The sequence below is a fragment of the Semicossyphus pulcher genome, unplaced genomic scaffold (genome assembly GCF_022749685.1).
Source record: "Semicossyphus pulcher isolate SPU_LCO1_2020_fin unplaced genomic scaffold, fSemPul1.0.p SCAF_3, whole genome shotgun sequence".
In the NCBI taxonomy this organism is placed as follows: domain Eukaryota; kingdom Metazoa; phylum Chordata; class Actinopteri; order Labriformes; family Labridae; genus Semicossyphus; species Semicossyphus pulcher.
This window is the reverse complement of record NW_027211704.1, coordinates 1,844,607-1,859,955: the sequence shown is the minus strand read 5'-3', so window position 1 is coordinate 1,859,955 and position 15,349 is coordinate 1,844,607. Positions and strand designations below refer to the sequence as shown.

Sequence of the window (15,349 nt, the reverse complement as noted above, 5' to 3'; positions counted from 1 at the left end):
ATGTGGGCACTAATTATGTTGGTGGAGACCAATGTACTCCGAGTCATTTCATGTTACGTACTGATTGGTTGGTTTGTTGACAACTTCATCACAAACCCCAAAGTATCAAAGCTCTAACTTGGGCAGAAACACAGACTGTGATCAAGGAGACGACTTGGCCTCCAGGTCTAAAAATAGTGAAACATGCTTGAAACAAAATGTCCTTAACAAGAAAACAACAGCGGCTCCTTAGTGTCTTTTGATACAGCATTTTAGAGGTTGCACTAAAGCAGTCCCAGCTTTTCTCCTCCACTGTGCTCTAAATGGGACCAAAATTTACAAAATGAGCATCATGCTTTAATGAAGAAGACTTGGAACTAGCACTTGAGACCACATGCCACCACATCAAGTGAGAAGAAGAGAAATATTTTTATGGACTTCGATATGATTGGACAAACAGTGGAGGCGCCCCCCACAGGCCATTAGAAAGAATGCAAGTTTAAGGCACTTCCACATTAGCTTTACGTCCCAGACTTGAGGCTGTGTCCACTTCAGAGTCGAGCTGAAACGGCATTTCCAGAGTATCTAGCTTCCGTATCGTGACGTATTTCCGAGTGACACAGGACGTGCAGGCGGGACATATCATGAGAGGGATTTGATTCGATCGCTGAGAAGTGGGCGTAGACAGACGTTCTCGACAGCGCAGTAGCTAGCTAACTGACCGAGCGTTCTTGGTGCTCTGCGGCTAAATGTTGCAGATTGATTGGTTGAAATTGGTTGGTTCTAGCCAACGTAAGCACATGGGATATTTATTTTTTACAGAAAGAAAAAATGATCGAATTTTGATATAAGAACACGAAGAAATTGATTTTCTGTATTTTTTTTGGCCTATATTGTCAAATAGATGCACAATATTACCGGGGATGTGAGCTAAAAGGATTAAAATTACATTTTTCATTTCACCTCGACTTAAAGGTTTAACATGTAATGACTCTTTGAAATGACTGTTATTGCCCAAAAGGCCTGGAGGGTACTGCAGGTTCCTAAGTTGTGGCGATCAAATCATAGAAGCATTACAAGGAATCAAAATGGGTTTGTCGAAGTAACAGTTTGCCTCGATGCTCCCTGGACACACTCGCACTGTTATATATCCTCCCTCTGTGCTGTAAAATTCATTCTGGGAGCTGCGCTGGGCTTAAATTACTTTTACACACTTTTTCTGGAGCTTTCACTTCTGGTTTATTTGAGTGATTGTCTTGACTTTACACCCAGATTCAAACAAGTCCCAGGAAATGTGCCTGAACAGGTTCCACGCAGGAGCCGGAGACGGAGGTTATGCAGTATTTGTAGTGCGGAAATGCAGAGTCACATCTCTTGTGTATGTGGTTGTATTGCATCATGGACTAATACAGTTACAGATACAGAAAGTAAAAGAAACATCAATACCTGGAATGTGTTATTGTTTAGGATCGTCTTTTCTGTCTTGGCGCAAATTGATCCCGCCTGATTCATCGTATGCATTGCTTTTAGTAAAGTTACAGCAAAGACTCAAAGTTGTATCCAGCGCACACTGAGCCAAAGCTTTGAGAGTGAAGAGTATGTGACACAAACTGGCTTACAGAAGCATTTATTAAGCATGCAGAGGTGTTTCCTGTACAGGTGCTGTAATGGTGATTTAAGAACAAGAGACAGGACGGATCATCTCTGGAAAGAGAGAAAGCCAATGGGCCGGCTTTTACAACCTTTTGGCATTTCTGCTCTGAACAGTTCTGGACATTCCCTGGGAAGAACCGTCCACTGGGAAAACTAAACACCTTAAACATCTTTATTTCCTTTTTTCATTTTCACAACCAATAGGAACGCTAACGTGTCACAAGGCGGCCTACAGTAACACCACAGACAACAACGTTTTTTTAAGGCTTCGGTTATGAGCTTCTACACTGTTTTTTAAAGATGCCGTTTGCCATTGCTGTTGAAGATTGCTGCATTGGATCACATTTCACAATCAATATACACCAACCTCAGGACCACCTTCAGGGAAAGGCCCTTTAAACATGTTTTTGATCATCAATGCTACCTTTACAAACTGTTACTCAGGTCTTTGAAGATGGTGCTAAATAGTGTGGCTGACCAATCAATTGCGTCCAGCCAAATCAATGTACATCAGTCAAATTAATTTATGCCTCCTCCATACTAAGTAAAGAAGACCCTCTAAGCAGAGCTCCTCTTGCTACATGAACCAAAGAAAACGGGGATGGTCTCTGAAAAAGTTCCTTTAGCACCAGCTGAGTAACTGACCCTCTACACGCAGCCAATAAGCCCTACCTCCACAAGGAACTGCCAGCTGACCAGATGGAGAAGAAACTGGTGCAATCAAGACAAATAGAAAGAACTGTTGGAACAGATTTATTGGCTTCTAACAGAGAGCAAACACAAACCGCTCTTAATGGAGTTAGAGGGCGAATTAAAGTGTTTAATGGTGCACATCCATGTTTGACTGGGCCACTGACTTCTTCAATTATATTTTTGATTGAATAATACAAAATTACTGTAACACATTAAACCCCCTTTTATAATATTGTACCAAATCTAAAGGAAAAACAAAATCATGGGGGGAAGGCAGAGCTATAAATAGACCTATTCCCTCATTTTCTCACATATTGCCCTCACAGTAATGTGCAATATCTGCACACACATTACATATCTCTGAGCGTATATTGCTTTACCAGCCGTTAGATTTAAATAATCTGTTATAATAACTGTCCTCCTTACCATCGCTGGCTTTGTGGTTAAGCATGCCATGCCCCGGAGGATATTATGCCTTTCTAACAACAGATGAAATAAGGTGCCGAAGCAAATCAAAACGGAGTGGGCAACAGCAGGAAGTTGTCACATATACAGCAGCTGCAATCACCCTGCCTCCGAACAGCAATTACTCCTGAACAGCTCTTAACCTTCACCATGAAGAGCCTTGGACGTGATGAATTGTTCTGTGGCTTCCAGCCAAATAAATTCACTGTGAGATTTTTATGGTAATGAGCACAGCTGAGATGACTGTCATCACTGAACCAGTTATGGAGAAAGGATGGTTTGGGGAGGGAAAGAGGTGATAATATAAAAGAGAAGCACAAAGGAAACAAACTGCATTACTCTCACTGTTTATCTCTCAGTAATAAACACCACTGGGATTATTCTGCGTATAAACAAGAGGACTGCAGCAGGAAAATGTGTTAAATAATGATCCAGGACTTTATTTAAAAATGTCCTGCACAATATCCGAAACATCAGTTCCCTTTATTGAGTCTGGACGAAATGAGATAAGAGCAAGGATGACAAAACAAAACCAACTCGATGTCTACTCACTGATGTCTTCCCTGCGTGACCTGCCACATGACTGTTATCTCTATGAGGCATATTATGTCTGTCTGTCTGTCGTAAAGGATAGATAATTGAATGACCTACTGGGCAGGGAGCTTTGGCCCAAATCCTCTGCATGAATCTTAACATTTCTTGTTGGGAAGTCAGTCTAATGACTTCCCAACAAGAAGGCGGTTGGGATGAGAGTCAGCACCTCCAAGTCTGAGGCCATGAATCTCTGCCGGAAAATGGTGGATTGCTCCCTTGGGTTGGGAAGAGAGGTACTGCCCCGAGCGAAGGAGTTCAAGTATCTTGGGATCTTGTTCACGAGAGGGTAATATGGATCTTGAGATTGACAGATGGGTTGGTGCAGCATCAGCAGTATTGCGGGCATTGTACCGGAATGTGTGGCCAAGAAGGAGCTGACCCGTAAGGCGAAGCTCTCAATTTACCAGTTGATCTATGTTCCAACCCTCACCTATGGTCACCTATGGCTCTGGTTGGTGATCGAAAGAATGAAAATGCTGAAATGAGTTGCCTGGGCTCAGTCTCAGAGATGGGGTAAGGAGCTCAGACATCTGGAGGGAGGATTTTGGAGAAGTGCCGTTACTCCTTTGGATCCAAAGAAGCCAGTTGAGGTGGTTGGGGCATCTGATTAGGATGGCTCCTGGGCGCTTCCCTCACTGGGAGGAGACCCCGGGGTAGACCCAGAGCCCGCTGGAGGGATTATATATCCCACCTGTCCTGGGAACGCCTCTGGATCCCCCAGGAGGAGCTGAAAAATGTTGGTAGGTAGCAGAAACAATGAGCAGCGAAACTGCTCCCTGAATATAGTATAGAACAGACAAAGGCTAAAAGAAGAGTGAATATTGGACATCAGGTGGACAGAAACACTGCTCCAAATGATGCTGATGTTGCTCTGTGCCTACGAGATGTGTGCGGTGCTCACTCGACTGCGTTCTAATTCAATGTCCTCGAAGTTTTGTATTAAACAATACACTTTTAATGGTGAAGGCTAAAATACGTGTGTGAAATCCTGAGGATAATAAGCCAACTTACCAAACTCCAAATGTGCCACAGCCTAATTGGAAATATGGTCACAGATCAGCAACCATGTTTCAAACATCATAAAGCAGCTTAATGTTAAGGTTTAAATCTGTCTTCTTTTTGTAGAATCACACACAAAACTAAACTTCCAATTTAGCTTAAAAATGTTTGGTTTCTATCCAGATTTCCCAGAGATATGGAACCAGTGTGACAGCTTGTAATGAACTGCACTTCCTCCTCCCTGACATCTGCTCCAATGAGGTGGAGAGAACCCAGTGAGCTTCAGACAATTAGTGAGACGGAGAATCATAAAGTAATAGGATATGCGATCCAGAAGCAGCATACAGGCTTAAAGCAAGATATGGAAGCTAAAACGCAGCTTATATATCACAGATTTCCTCACAGATGGTCTGGTGGAACACTTCCTAAGTGGAGCATGGATGCTAAGAATACCAGAATGTGAAATGGTTTTGTTATACAGTGCAGTGGTACATATAGTTTACCATAAAGAAACAAGACTCTCTCAGTGATACTGGATGCTTTTGAAGTGATGCATTCGAGGGAATTTATAAACCACTTAGGAGGCTGCAATGGGACTAACCTTTGGAGAGATAAGAGAGCGGCCTACTTTGTGCCCTACTTTACAGGACTCTCTCACTTCCTCATCTGCTTCTTGTTTACTCTGAACACTTTGTTTAGACCATCTGACTCTTTTTAATAACAATAAAGGAGAAGAAAAGGCCTCATTCGAGCCTCACAGAAACCTTTATCACCATGGAACTTCTGAGTGATGTTTCCATCTCACTATTGAAGAGCAATTTATGCACATTGCTTTTGATGATATAGCTTCTTGCTTTCACTGTAATAATGGAATTTTCTTGTGCAGCAATGTGCTGTATGTACGACAGCGTATTAGAGCAAAAAAAAATTTACGAGAGGTCGTAAAACAACACAAATAAAAACTAAAAGAATATAAAGTATTAATATTACAAGAATAAAATCATTATATTACCAGAAACAAGTCAGAATCATACTAGAATAAAGTCAGAATATTTCGAGAATAAAGTTGGAATAATAAGCGAATAAAGTCGGAACATTACGAGAGTATTTTATGAGAATAAATCACATATAGGCTAACAATAGCCTAAAACTAACTTTATTCTCGTCATATTACGACTGTTCTAGTTACCTCAATTTTTTTTCTTTAACGTGGCCCTAACTCTCCCGTCCTTTGTGTGTATGTATGTATTTTTTTTAACTGAAAAGAGGATGTCACAAAGTTAGATGGTGACCTTTCCCTCAGGTGTTATGAGAATATTATCAGTCACATCTGCGTCAAACACATGGTGGTTTATTGTGTTCAGGTGAAACAGCTGTGCAGACTAATTGCTTGAATGAAAAATAATGTAGCTGGGTCTTGTTATGAGACCCTGTCACTAAGGTGTGATGTTTGACTTCTATGTTTTATTTCTCTTTTTTCCGTGGAGATAGAAATATGTAGACTTACAAAATATTGTTCAAATATACAGTTTCCTTGTTGGCTTGCCACCATTATCTCCCACTCATATGGGTGGAAATGTTTTAATTTGAAAAACGCTGTCACATAAAATGATGAATTACCATAAAACAGAAAGATTGGAGTCTAATTACAAGACGTACAAATGACTTTTGCTCTGCAACTGTTCCTGTTTCCATTTGCAGATGCAGAGAAGATTTATTAGCAGACTAATATGAAAAAACTGATTGTTTTGTTTCCAGGAATAGCTTTATATTACCTGGTCACATGACAGGAGCGATGCATCACACATTGTGTTCATAACGTTTTTAGACTCCATGATGTACTTAGAGAGACCATGTGTGTTTCCTGTATGTCAGTAGGCCATGCATGAATAATGTATTCACTTAAAGGCATCAGCTGGCGTGCAGGTTGGGAATCTCTTTAGTGAACGGAAACTGCAGCAGCTCCAATTCCACTGTAATGGTTATAAAGAGCCAGTTCAGGTCAATGATGATTCAATGGAACTGGAGAGAATGGCTGGAAGACTTGAAGCAATTTAGAACGTTCAGTATGATTCAGTATGATTATGATCATTGTTTGGTTAAGATAAAGTGCACACGCATATTTCCAAGTTAGGAGATAAAGAGATTAAAGAGAAAATAACCATATATTTAGAATATGCACTACCTTGTCACCTCCTTGGGCTCCTGACCCCAAAAGTGACCCTAAAGGTGAACTCTACAACAAATCAGTGCAGAACATCACAGCCAAGACAAGCAGAGCGATGAATAATACAGCTGTGTAGCACATCATAAATGATAAACATCACTGCAGAAGGACGCTTGACTGAGCAAGGATGCCATGTTTGGGAGGGTGACATCCTCACGTTCGTCCTTAAAGTCGCGATGTGAGAACAGTTAGGATGCATCAGGTGAAATGTAGGTGAGGCCAACAGGTCTGACTCTTAAGATAACACATAATCCCTTCACCTGACTTTTCCCATGATGCTTTTTGTGCTATCTTTTAATGCCATCTGTCTCCATCGTCCCTGCAGGAGCTGCTGAGGTTTAAATAAATGTCCTGTTTGGCATTCAGTGTATGCCAAACAAATATACAGTCAATGTTTACTGCTTTCGCCATGTTGACTTACCCTTACGTTTAATATTGTAGTTTAAATCTGCCTTTGCGTGTTTTTGTGCATTGCAGCACAATCGGGTGATGTCCGGTGACATTTATGTGTGGAAAGAAATCTGATAGGAATGCTGCATCTGCTAATGTGGCTTTGGCTTTAATCTTTAAACACATATCTGCCTTTGCAGGACTTTAAACAAGTGATAGTAATTTCCTGCTTTGCTAAAAGGTGACCTTATACTTCTAAGGTCCCCTCTCAGAGACCTTAAGTCAACCCAAGCCAGCCATCCAGTTTTAATCTGTCTGTTCTGCAAAGGCCATTAAGCTGACTCTAGGCCTTGCTCCCATTTAAATACATGCACTAACAGGTTGTTTAGAGTGTAGGCACTTACCAGTAACGGTTCATAATTGAAAGTAAAGTGGAAGTAAGTGGAAATTCAGTAATTGGCCTTAGCCTTTCACTGGAAAGTCAATTTTATTGGACAACAAACAAACATCTCTGTATCTTTCTGTCTTTATCATGAAACTGTAATATCAGAGGTGAAACATAAAGAGGGTCAGGCGCGTGTGTGAGTGTGTGTGTGCGTGTGTGTGTGTGTGTGTGTGTGTGTTTTCTATGCGTTCACCTTCTTTCACGACGGAGACGTTTGACCCAGAACTGTCACAGTGAATAGAGGAGTCTGCCAGTCCTTCATTAGTCCATCAAACAGATTATCAAAAGTGTCACTTCTGAGCAGAGCGGCTGTCTGTGGAGTTTGGCACCACAGATATAGAACGCCTTCCAGAATTAGCCCTGTAAGAGGAGACAAAGGCGTGTCCAGAGTCTATCAGTAAAACTAACAACAGAGGGCATCGAAATCTAAGTCACTTCATCAACTAAAGTATCGAGTAGGCAACATGTCATTTATGTAATGACATGTTGCTATGTTTGATCATCCATTAGCCCATACCCGTCAGACAACAGCTAATATTATTTAGCTTCTAAGCTAATGCTACTATGAGGTAGGAAGTGACTGAATGCTAACATTACCATTTGATAGTGCTAACCATACAAAGAACGGTGTAAATTCCTAGCTAAAGGTAATGCAAGCTAAGACATGGTTGTATGCTAACATTAGCTGTTGTCTGATGGTCGCGAATGGGTTAATAAATATGATGTCAGCTTAAAATGGCGCCATGTAAATATGATGACTCACTGCTGTAAGCTCTTGTCCTCTTATTGGTTTAAATGCATAACAAGCTGCCCGTGCCTGTGAGGCCTGGAGAACACACGCGAGTCTCCGACCATGTTGCTGTGCTTGTAACGTTTAGTTTTTGCTACCATGTTTGATTTGTCGTAAAGTCTTTAAGTAAATGGTTGAAACGAAGAGATTCATTAAAGCACAGATTCTGTATTTAAAGTTTCAGGGGAGAAAAAATTGCCTTCACCTTCGTAATTTACATAATGTTCTTCTTTATTGCCCCGGGGCAGTTCAGTCTTTGCTCCAACGTCGACAGATCTTTCTAAAATTTGGAAGGAAAAAACGTCCTTTGATCTCTCTGAAATATCAGTCACTGCTTCTGAAGCGTCCAAGCTGATCCAAAGGAATTCATATGAAAGTTTCAAACTTATGCATACTTTTTTTTTAAATTCCAGGCACTGGATTGATCACCAGTCAATCACAAAATTACAACAGTCATATTTACATCTACGGGGCATTTTAGAGTCACCAGTTAACCTAATGTCTTTGGACTGTGGGAGGAATGCCCAGAAGGAACCCGCACATGCACGGGGACAACGTGCTAACTCCATACAGAAAGGGCCCATGTGTACCAGGAACCCTTCAGCTGTGAGGCGAAAGCGCTAACCCCTGCACCGCTGTGCAAGACTTCCTTCTTTAAATCACGAAAAATGAAGTCCTGTTAACTTAGAATTCGCTCCTTAAGGAAAGAAGACGCATATAGAGACGGGTCGGAAAAGAAAAAGACTGATCTGAAAAGGAGAGAAATCAGGCCAAAGAGGGGAGAGCACAGCCTCGTCTCAGGCAGCACATTACACATTCTGGTCAGAGGTGATGATGATGATAATGATGATGATGATGATGTCAGAGAGGCTCCAGCTGAACAGATGGTCTTCAGGTTTGCCCTTGAGTTCTTTCATGTTTGCTGAGTCGAGCGACTGGAACTCGCTGGCATATTAAACTGCTCATGTTTGACCTTGTCTTTGTGTAAACTGGGCGGTCAACGGGGTTATAAAGCGAACAGTCACTCAGAGGGTTTAAACTGAGCGCAAACAGTTGTTTTTGGTGCAGAAAAGACACGGACGGATGCTTTTTGTTTGCCCGACGCTCATCCTAATTTGTCTGTTTGCCATCTTGGCTGGTTTTAGCACTCTGGTCCATCTTTCTGTCACATCCACTGACTGAGTGCCCGACTCGCATCGATATAGTTGTGGGTCTGTTGGGGCTCAGAAATGTCCTCCGCAGACACCAATCTCTCTGATAGTTTGGAGCCTTTTATGAGGATTAAAACATCTCGCAGTTTCTCTCTGGCGTCCTAACTGCTGACTGATCTATGCGATCCGTGCCAGGAGACAGATTGATGGTAGGCTCTCTCAGAGGAGCACTCCTTCGCAGATGACAGCAGAGCTATTTATCTTGTGGGTTATTGATTTCTGTGCGATTGTCTGTCGCAACAAGCTGTGCTCACAGTTAACTAGACTAAAGAGAAACTTCCCATCTGCTGACAATATGTCGCTTCTTTATTTAAAAGTTATAGTTGGTGGAATATTTCTGTATAGTTTTCGTGGCCAAACAAGTTTATTGATAGAACTTTCAGAGTTTGTCACTGGCTTCTACAAACGACATGAAGTTGAGATGACTTGAGTGCATGTCGACCAATTATTTTTTGAACTAAAGAAAGGAAACATGATTATGTTATCCAGCCTGTCAAATGTTTACATTGTCTGCTAGTCCATGTTGTGTATCCTAGGTTCAATTCTGTGTTGGCTTGTTGGTTGGAGGAAACAACAAGCAGTTTGTAGGTGTAAAATTGGTGTCCCTTCCTGCCCTTCACGAGTCATCATGAACGGCTGTAGCAGGGAGCGCAGTGGCAAAGACCCCCTGAACAAAACAGCATGAATGACAATAATTAATTTCGGACACAGCGTGAGAGGAGGAGCTGGGGTGGAGGCGGGTTGCAAATCGGCCAGCAGAGGAAGCTGGGCGAGAGCTGTTTAAATAAAGCGCTCTGAATGTAATGTTCCAATAGAAGGCAAAGGGGAGGTCAACTGAGCCATCAGCTGATTGAGGATTGGCTTGGCTCGCCTTTGACAGCTTATGTAGAGCTTGACCTTTATTGAATCAGGGTATCCCTCGTAAAAAACATCAATACTACAGGAGTAAGCGCGAGTGTGCCTGAAGAAAGCCCAGTGGCTTCCCTCCTTCGACTATAAATGATACATTGAAAATTAGCTGGCCTCCACTCACTCTCACGTGTGTGGGGCGGCTGTGGCTCAGTGGTGGAGTTGTTGTCTCTCAATCGGAAGGTTGGGGGCTTCGATCCCTGACTGCTACAGTCACATGTCGAAGTGTCCTTGGGCAAGACACTGAACCCCAAATGGCTCCCGGTAGGCATAGCCATCAGATATGAATGCATAGATCATTAACTTTCAGATGTACGTCGCTTTGGACAAAAGCATCTGCTAAATGAAATTGTAACATGTAAGACCATGCACCCTCATGGTATGCCTCTATAGCTAAAAATGCCCACGTTGTTGTTTTGCATCACAACTTTCTGCACGCTGGTGCCCCATGGCATACAGCGGGTGCCACTTTTCTTTTTTTTTCCTGCCCCTCAAAAAGCGAGTACGCCACTGGTCCCAGAGTACTAAAACCGGGGGCCTATTGAATCAGAATCGAGGTTAACCACCAAGTAGGTTTACACATACAAGGAATTTGTTTTGGTGGTTTGGTGCAGAACAATTAACACAGAACTAAAATAAAAATGAGTAAAAGACTTAAATAGAATAAGATGATAAAAAAAGGCAATAAAAATATAAAAACCGATGCGTATAATACAAAATATGTACAACAGATTAAAACTGTACAGATGTGCAGGATATTAACGAGTGCAAAGAGGTTACAGTATAAAATTAAAAACAGTGCAGTGTACAGACAATATAAAAGTGTAGTGTGCGTTAATGTAACGCATCAAGTCTGAATTAGAGTCTTAACATTCGTGAGATGTTGAGTGACTGAGGCGCTGGATGACAGTCCGTGTCAAGTCGGGGTCGGGGCCTTGTTGACGAGGCTGGCAGCAGAGGGGAAGAAACTGTTCCCGTGTCGGGAGGTTTCGGTCCTGATGGAGCGCAGCCTCTTGCCGGAGGATGAGACGTGTCGGCTTCAATCGTACCTGATATTGGTTATGTTCCGTAAGATGTACAGATTATTTTCTGGACGTCTTATATTTTTTCGGTTTAGGCTTAATAACGCGCTGAAATTATTATATTCCTGCAAAGATATATCGGTTCTAACATCAACATGCACTTTGTCTTAACGTTTGGAGAGTTTGGAAGGTTTTACAGCTCCATTAAAATAGTTCAGGAGTTTAGGGATGTGTATACATACTGCAATTAAACCTATATATAGAGCAATGCTATCATGGAGCCATTTACACGTGGAATATCATATTTGCAGTCGGATGTTATGCTTATCGTATTATTATATTAAATATATTAATATTATTATATATGTAGTTCTGGGAAAGTCGACAGTGCAAGCTTCTATTTACTCAAACATACACACACACACCTGCTGTATATATTATTGTGAGTGTTGCGTTATGGTTGAAAATATGTACAAATATAATTACATGTGTTTGAGGGTTCAGCAAGTGAGATCCATTACATCATCAGTGAGGACCAGGAGAGCGAGGCACACAGCTGCTCTTCTGTCTCGAGTATATCGTGCGGTTTTCTTTCGCAGTATTCGTCTCCGGTCCCTGACCCCCCATTTATCAGTCCCTCTGCAAATGAAATATGTAACAGTGTGGAGAGGTCATCTTGATATGATACAGAAAGAAAGGCCAAGAAAGCCTAAATATCTTCAAGGTTGTCATAAAGTCCTTAAAACTATCCTCATTGGATTTTTTTGTGTGTTATTTCTTGTTTTTGAATCCTGGGATGATTTATAGGATGTTAAACTTTCTCTAATATTTAATTAAGCCATAGTTATATCTGTAATAATGTAGCCCTGTACATCCTCTGTGTTTCAGATGATGGCAAGCTTTCCTTCGATGAGTTCAATGCTTACTTTGCTGACGGGATCCTGACCACCGAGGAGCTGCAGGAGCTTTTCTTCTCCATAGACGGCCGACAAAACAAGTGAGTTGTTTATCTGAAATGGACTCTGATTTTTATTCATCACGTTGAGAAACTTAACGACTAAAGTGCTGTATTAAATTGCCTCACAGCAGCGTTCAGATGGAGCCTTTTAGAGTCAGAAGAAAGCAGAAAAGAGACCGAACAGCGAGGGATTTGTCATTTAAAGGCACAGTTAATGTGTTCCTCTTAAGTAATCAGTTAAAGGCTAAATGAGTCACAGCTGGAAGAGGGGTTTCAACCAAATTCAGGCACCATGCTTTTCTTTTGGACGTAAAATACTGTGGGCTACACCAGCCACTTCAGATGCTGCTCCACCGAAATTGCAATCAAAGAAATCAGCCTGCGGGGAGCTGCTGGAATCGCTGGTCTGCAGAGGATGTAGGACGCTGCAGCCGCAGACGAAAAGTCTCCTCTGTTTTCATCCTTGTTCACAAAGCTAGTCATTTTGGCACATTAGGGATATTCATGAGACTCTGTGCAACCTTTTCCCCCCACCTACACTACTTTACGTTTTTCTGCCCAATATGCATCGCCTTAGATAACATAATTAATTCACTGTGATTGTTGTGCCTCTGTGTTAGTCTCACAAGGTGCGCTCACAAGCATAAACAAACCCACGCGCACACAAATGAGATGCACTGAAGTTGTTAAATTGACTGTAAAATGTTTTTCCTTTTTTGCATCCGACCAATTAGAGAGAGCACAGCGTTTGGCTGCAGCAACAGGTCTGTGGCTGTTATCTGTTGTGCAGCCAGTTCTTCTTGTTTTTGGACACGATGTTGCACAGTGACCGTCTCTCATGTGACAAACCAGCCCTCAGACAGCTTTCACTGCGCTCCAAGCTTTCAGGACGTTGGCGCAAACTGAGCTCTGATGTCGAATTAAAGGCTGTTCTTGTTTTGAATGATAACACTGTTGATTATATTATATTGGTTCTGAAACAAATAAAACCTGCACAGGCTTTTATTGTGAAGGTTAAATGTACATATCACAGAGAACGCATCTTCTCACTCTGAAAAGATAACATGAAATCTCTTTCATAATGGCGGTAGGAGTGTTGTCACTATGAAAATGTAAATGTACAGCAGCGAGCAGATTAAGAAAAGCTTCGTTCTGCCTGAAACACTGTGTGAGCTTTCTAATGATAAAACCCATCAAGCAGCTTCAGTCACGGTCTGCAGCTCACAGTGAAAAGGACCTAAAACAGGCCATTAAAGCAACAGGGGAACTTTCCACAGACTCATGTTTCTGCCTTTATCAAACTGTGATGCTGAAAACTATTTCACCTCCAGTGTCTCATCGCTGCCACGACTTTTAAACAAGAACTATTGATTTCAATGTTTTTATAACAGCGTAGGAAGAATAAGGGACGATAATAACCCCCTAAAATTCAATGTTTGCACTTGTAGAAAGCTACGCTGTATTCTTCATGTACAATGACAAAGTGCAGAACAAGAGTTTCGATTTTTAAGTTTTGTTGAAGCAAAAGAAAATCTGAATTAACTTTAGTAACACTTTCCCATTCATCTCCTCTGATGTTCTGTCCTGCAGCAATCTGGACACCGACAAGCTATCAGGTTGGTGGAGAAGAGCTTGTTCTGATATAATGTGACATAGTTACACATTCGTTTCTGTACTGGTGTTTTTATCTGTTATTTTTATTATTTACACATCGACAGTGAAAGTGACTTCAAAAAGCCTTTAAAGCGATAGTGAAACATTTTGTAAAATGCGCTTATTTTCTTTCTTACCAGAGTCAGATGAGAAGAACAAGTCCACTCTCCTATCAGTCAGTTAAATATGAAGCTACAGCCAGGAGAAGGTTAGCTTAGCTTAGCTTAAACTGCAGAAAAGTGTAAAATGTTACATTTTCAGCTTTATGTTTGGGCTAAGCAAGAAAAGTTTAAACATGGTGTTGTATGAGCATGTCAAAAGGCAACATTTTTGTAGCTGAATGTAATTACGAAGGCAGGGTGAACGCCAACAATCAAGAGAGGCGGGAGACCCACAAATATGTGTGTGAATATCTGGGTGACATGGTTCATTGTTTTAAATCTAAAAGAAGACACTAAGCGGCGAATTATGGAACAAGTTTCGGATGCGCGTTCTGGCCGAAGCAACAAAATCAACCGATGAAGCCCAGTTAGTGACGTGTTTCCCATCAGCCAGCAGTGGTTGGTCTGCCAGAGAGGGTAGGCGGAGCGTAGGCAATAATCTACTATGGCTGAACAAACAAAGAAAAGATGGATGACTACAGATACGACTTCAACAAGAAGTGAAAATCCAAAGAAGAAGAAACAAACTCGACGCTCAGATGAAGCAAACAGTCTGAAAAGGAAAGCGACCGTCAGCCAGGAAAATCAAGAGTTACAGCCGGAGCCGACCGTGGACGTCACACATGCACTTAACTTAAACACGCTTCAACACCCCGACACAGCGTTACACTGACACGGTCAAAAACTGTTTGCATCCATTCGCCCACCTGACTGCAATTACCTGGAGCTTTGGCTTTAAGCACAATTAACCAAGGCTCCACCCAGTGTACGGTGCCCAAATGACAGTCTAATACAAAACAAGTGTGACATGGCGAGATAAAATAAACACTAAGTCAAAATCACATTTTGGCTCCAACAGGAACCATTCATCTTGTTGTCCACATAACAAATGAAATAGAGCAGTCAAAGCAGACTCCGTTCATATCTGTGAGCAGCTGCTAATCGCTCCATGATGGGGGTGCTAACGTCACACTGTTTAAGTATTCCTTAATGCGATGTTGGAAAAGTATTGAACCAACAGAAGTTCTGTTAGAGAATGCTGCTGCTTCTTGGAGTGCCAGCTGACGGACTTTGTGACCTTTGGAGAGGCAGTTTCCCTATTCCAGTCTTCTTGCTAAGCTAAGCTAACCAGCTGCTCCTGGTCGCTTGCATGAACAGTATTGACATGAAATCTGACCACACCCCAGGAAGGCGAGAAAA

The 15,349-nt window shown here is 41.8% G+C and overlaps 1 protein-coding gene across 2 annotated transcripts in view; it reads left to right on the top strand.

The window, feature by feature from the left end:
• Nucleotides 1-15,349, top strand: part of necab3 (N-terminal EF-hand calcium binding protein 3) — a 48,144-nt gene that overhangs the window by 9,629 nt on the left and 23,166 nt on the right. For both annotated transcript variants that reach the window (XM_069678265.1, XM_069678263.1), the window contains exons 3-4: nt 12,266-12,374; nt 13,926-13,951. In XM_069678265.1, the coding sequence (XP_069534366.1) occupies nt 12,266-12,374; nt 13,926-13,951 (135 nt within the window). The remainder of the gene's footprint in view (nt 1-12,265; nt 12,375-13,925; nt 13,952-15,349) is intronic.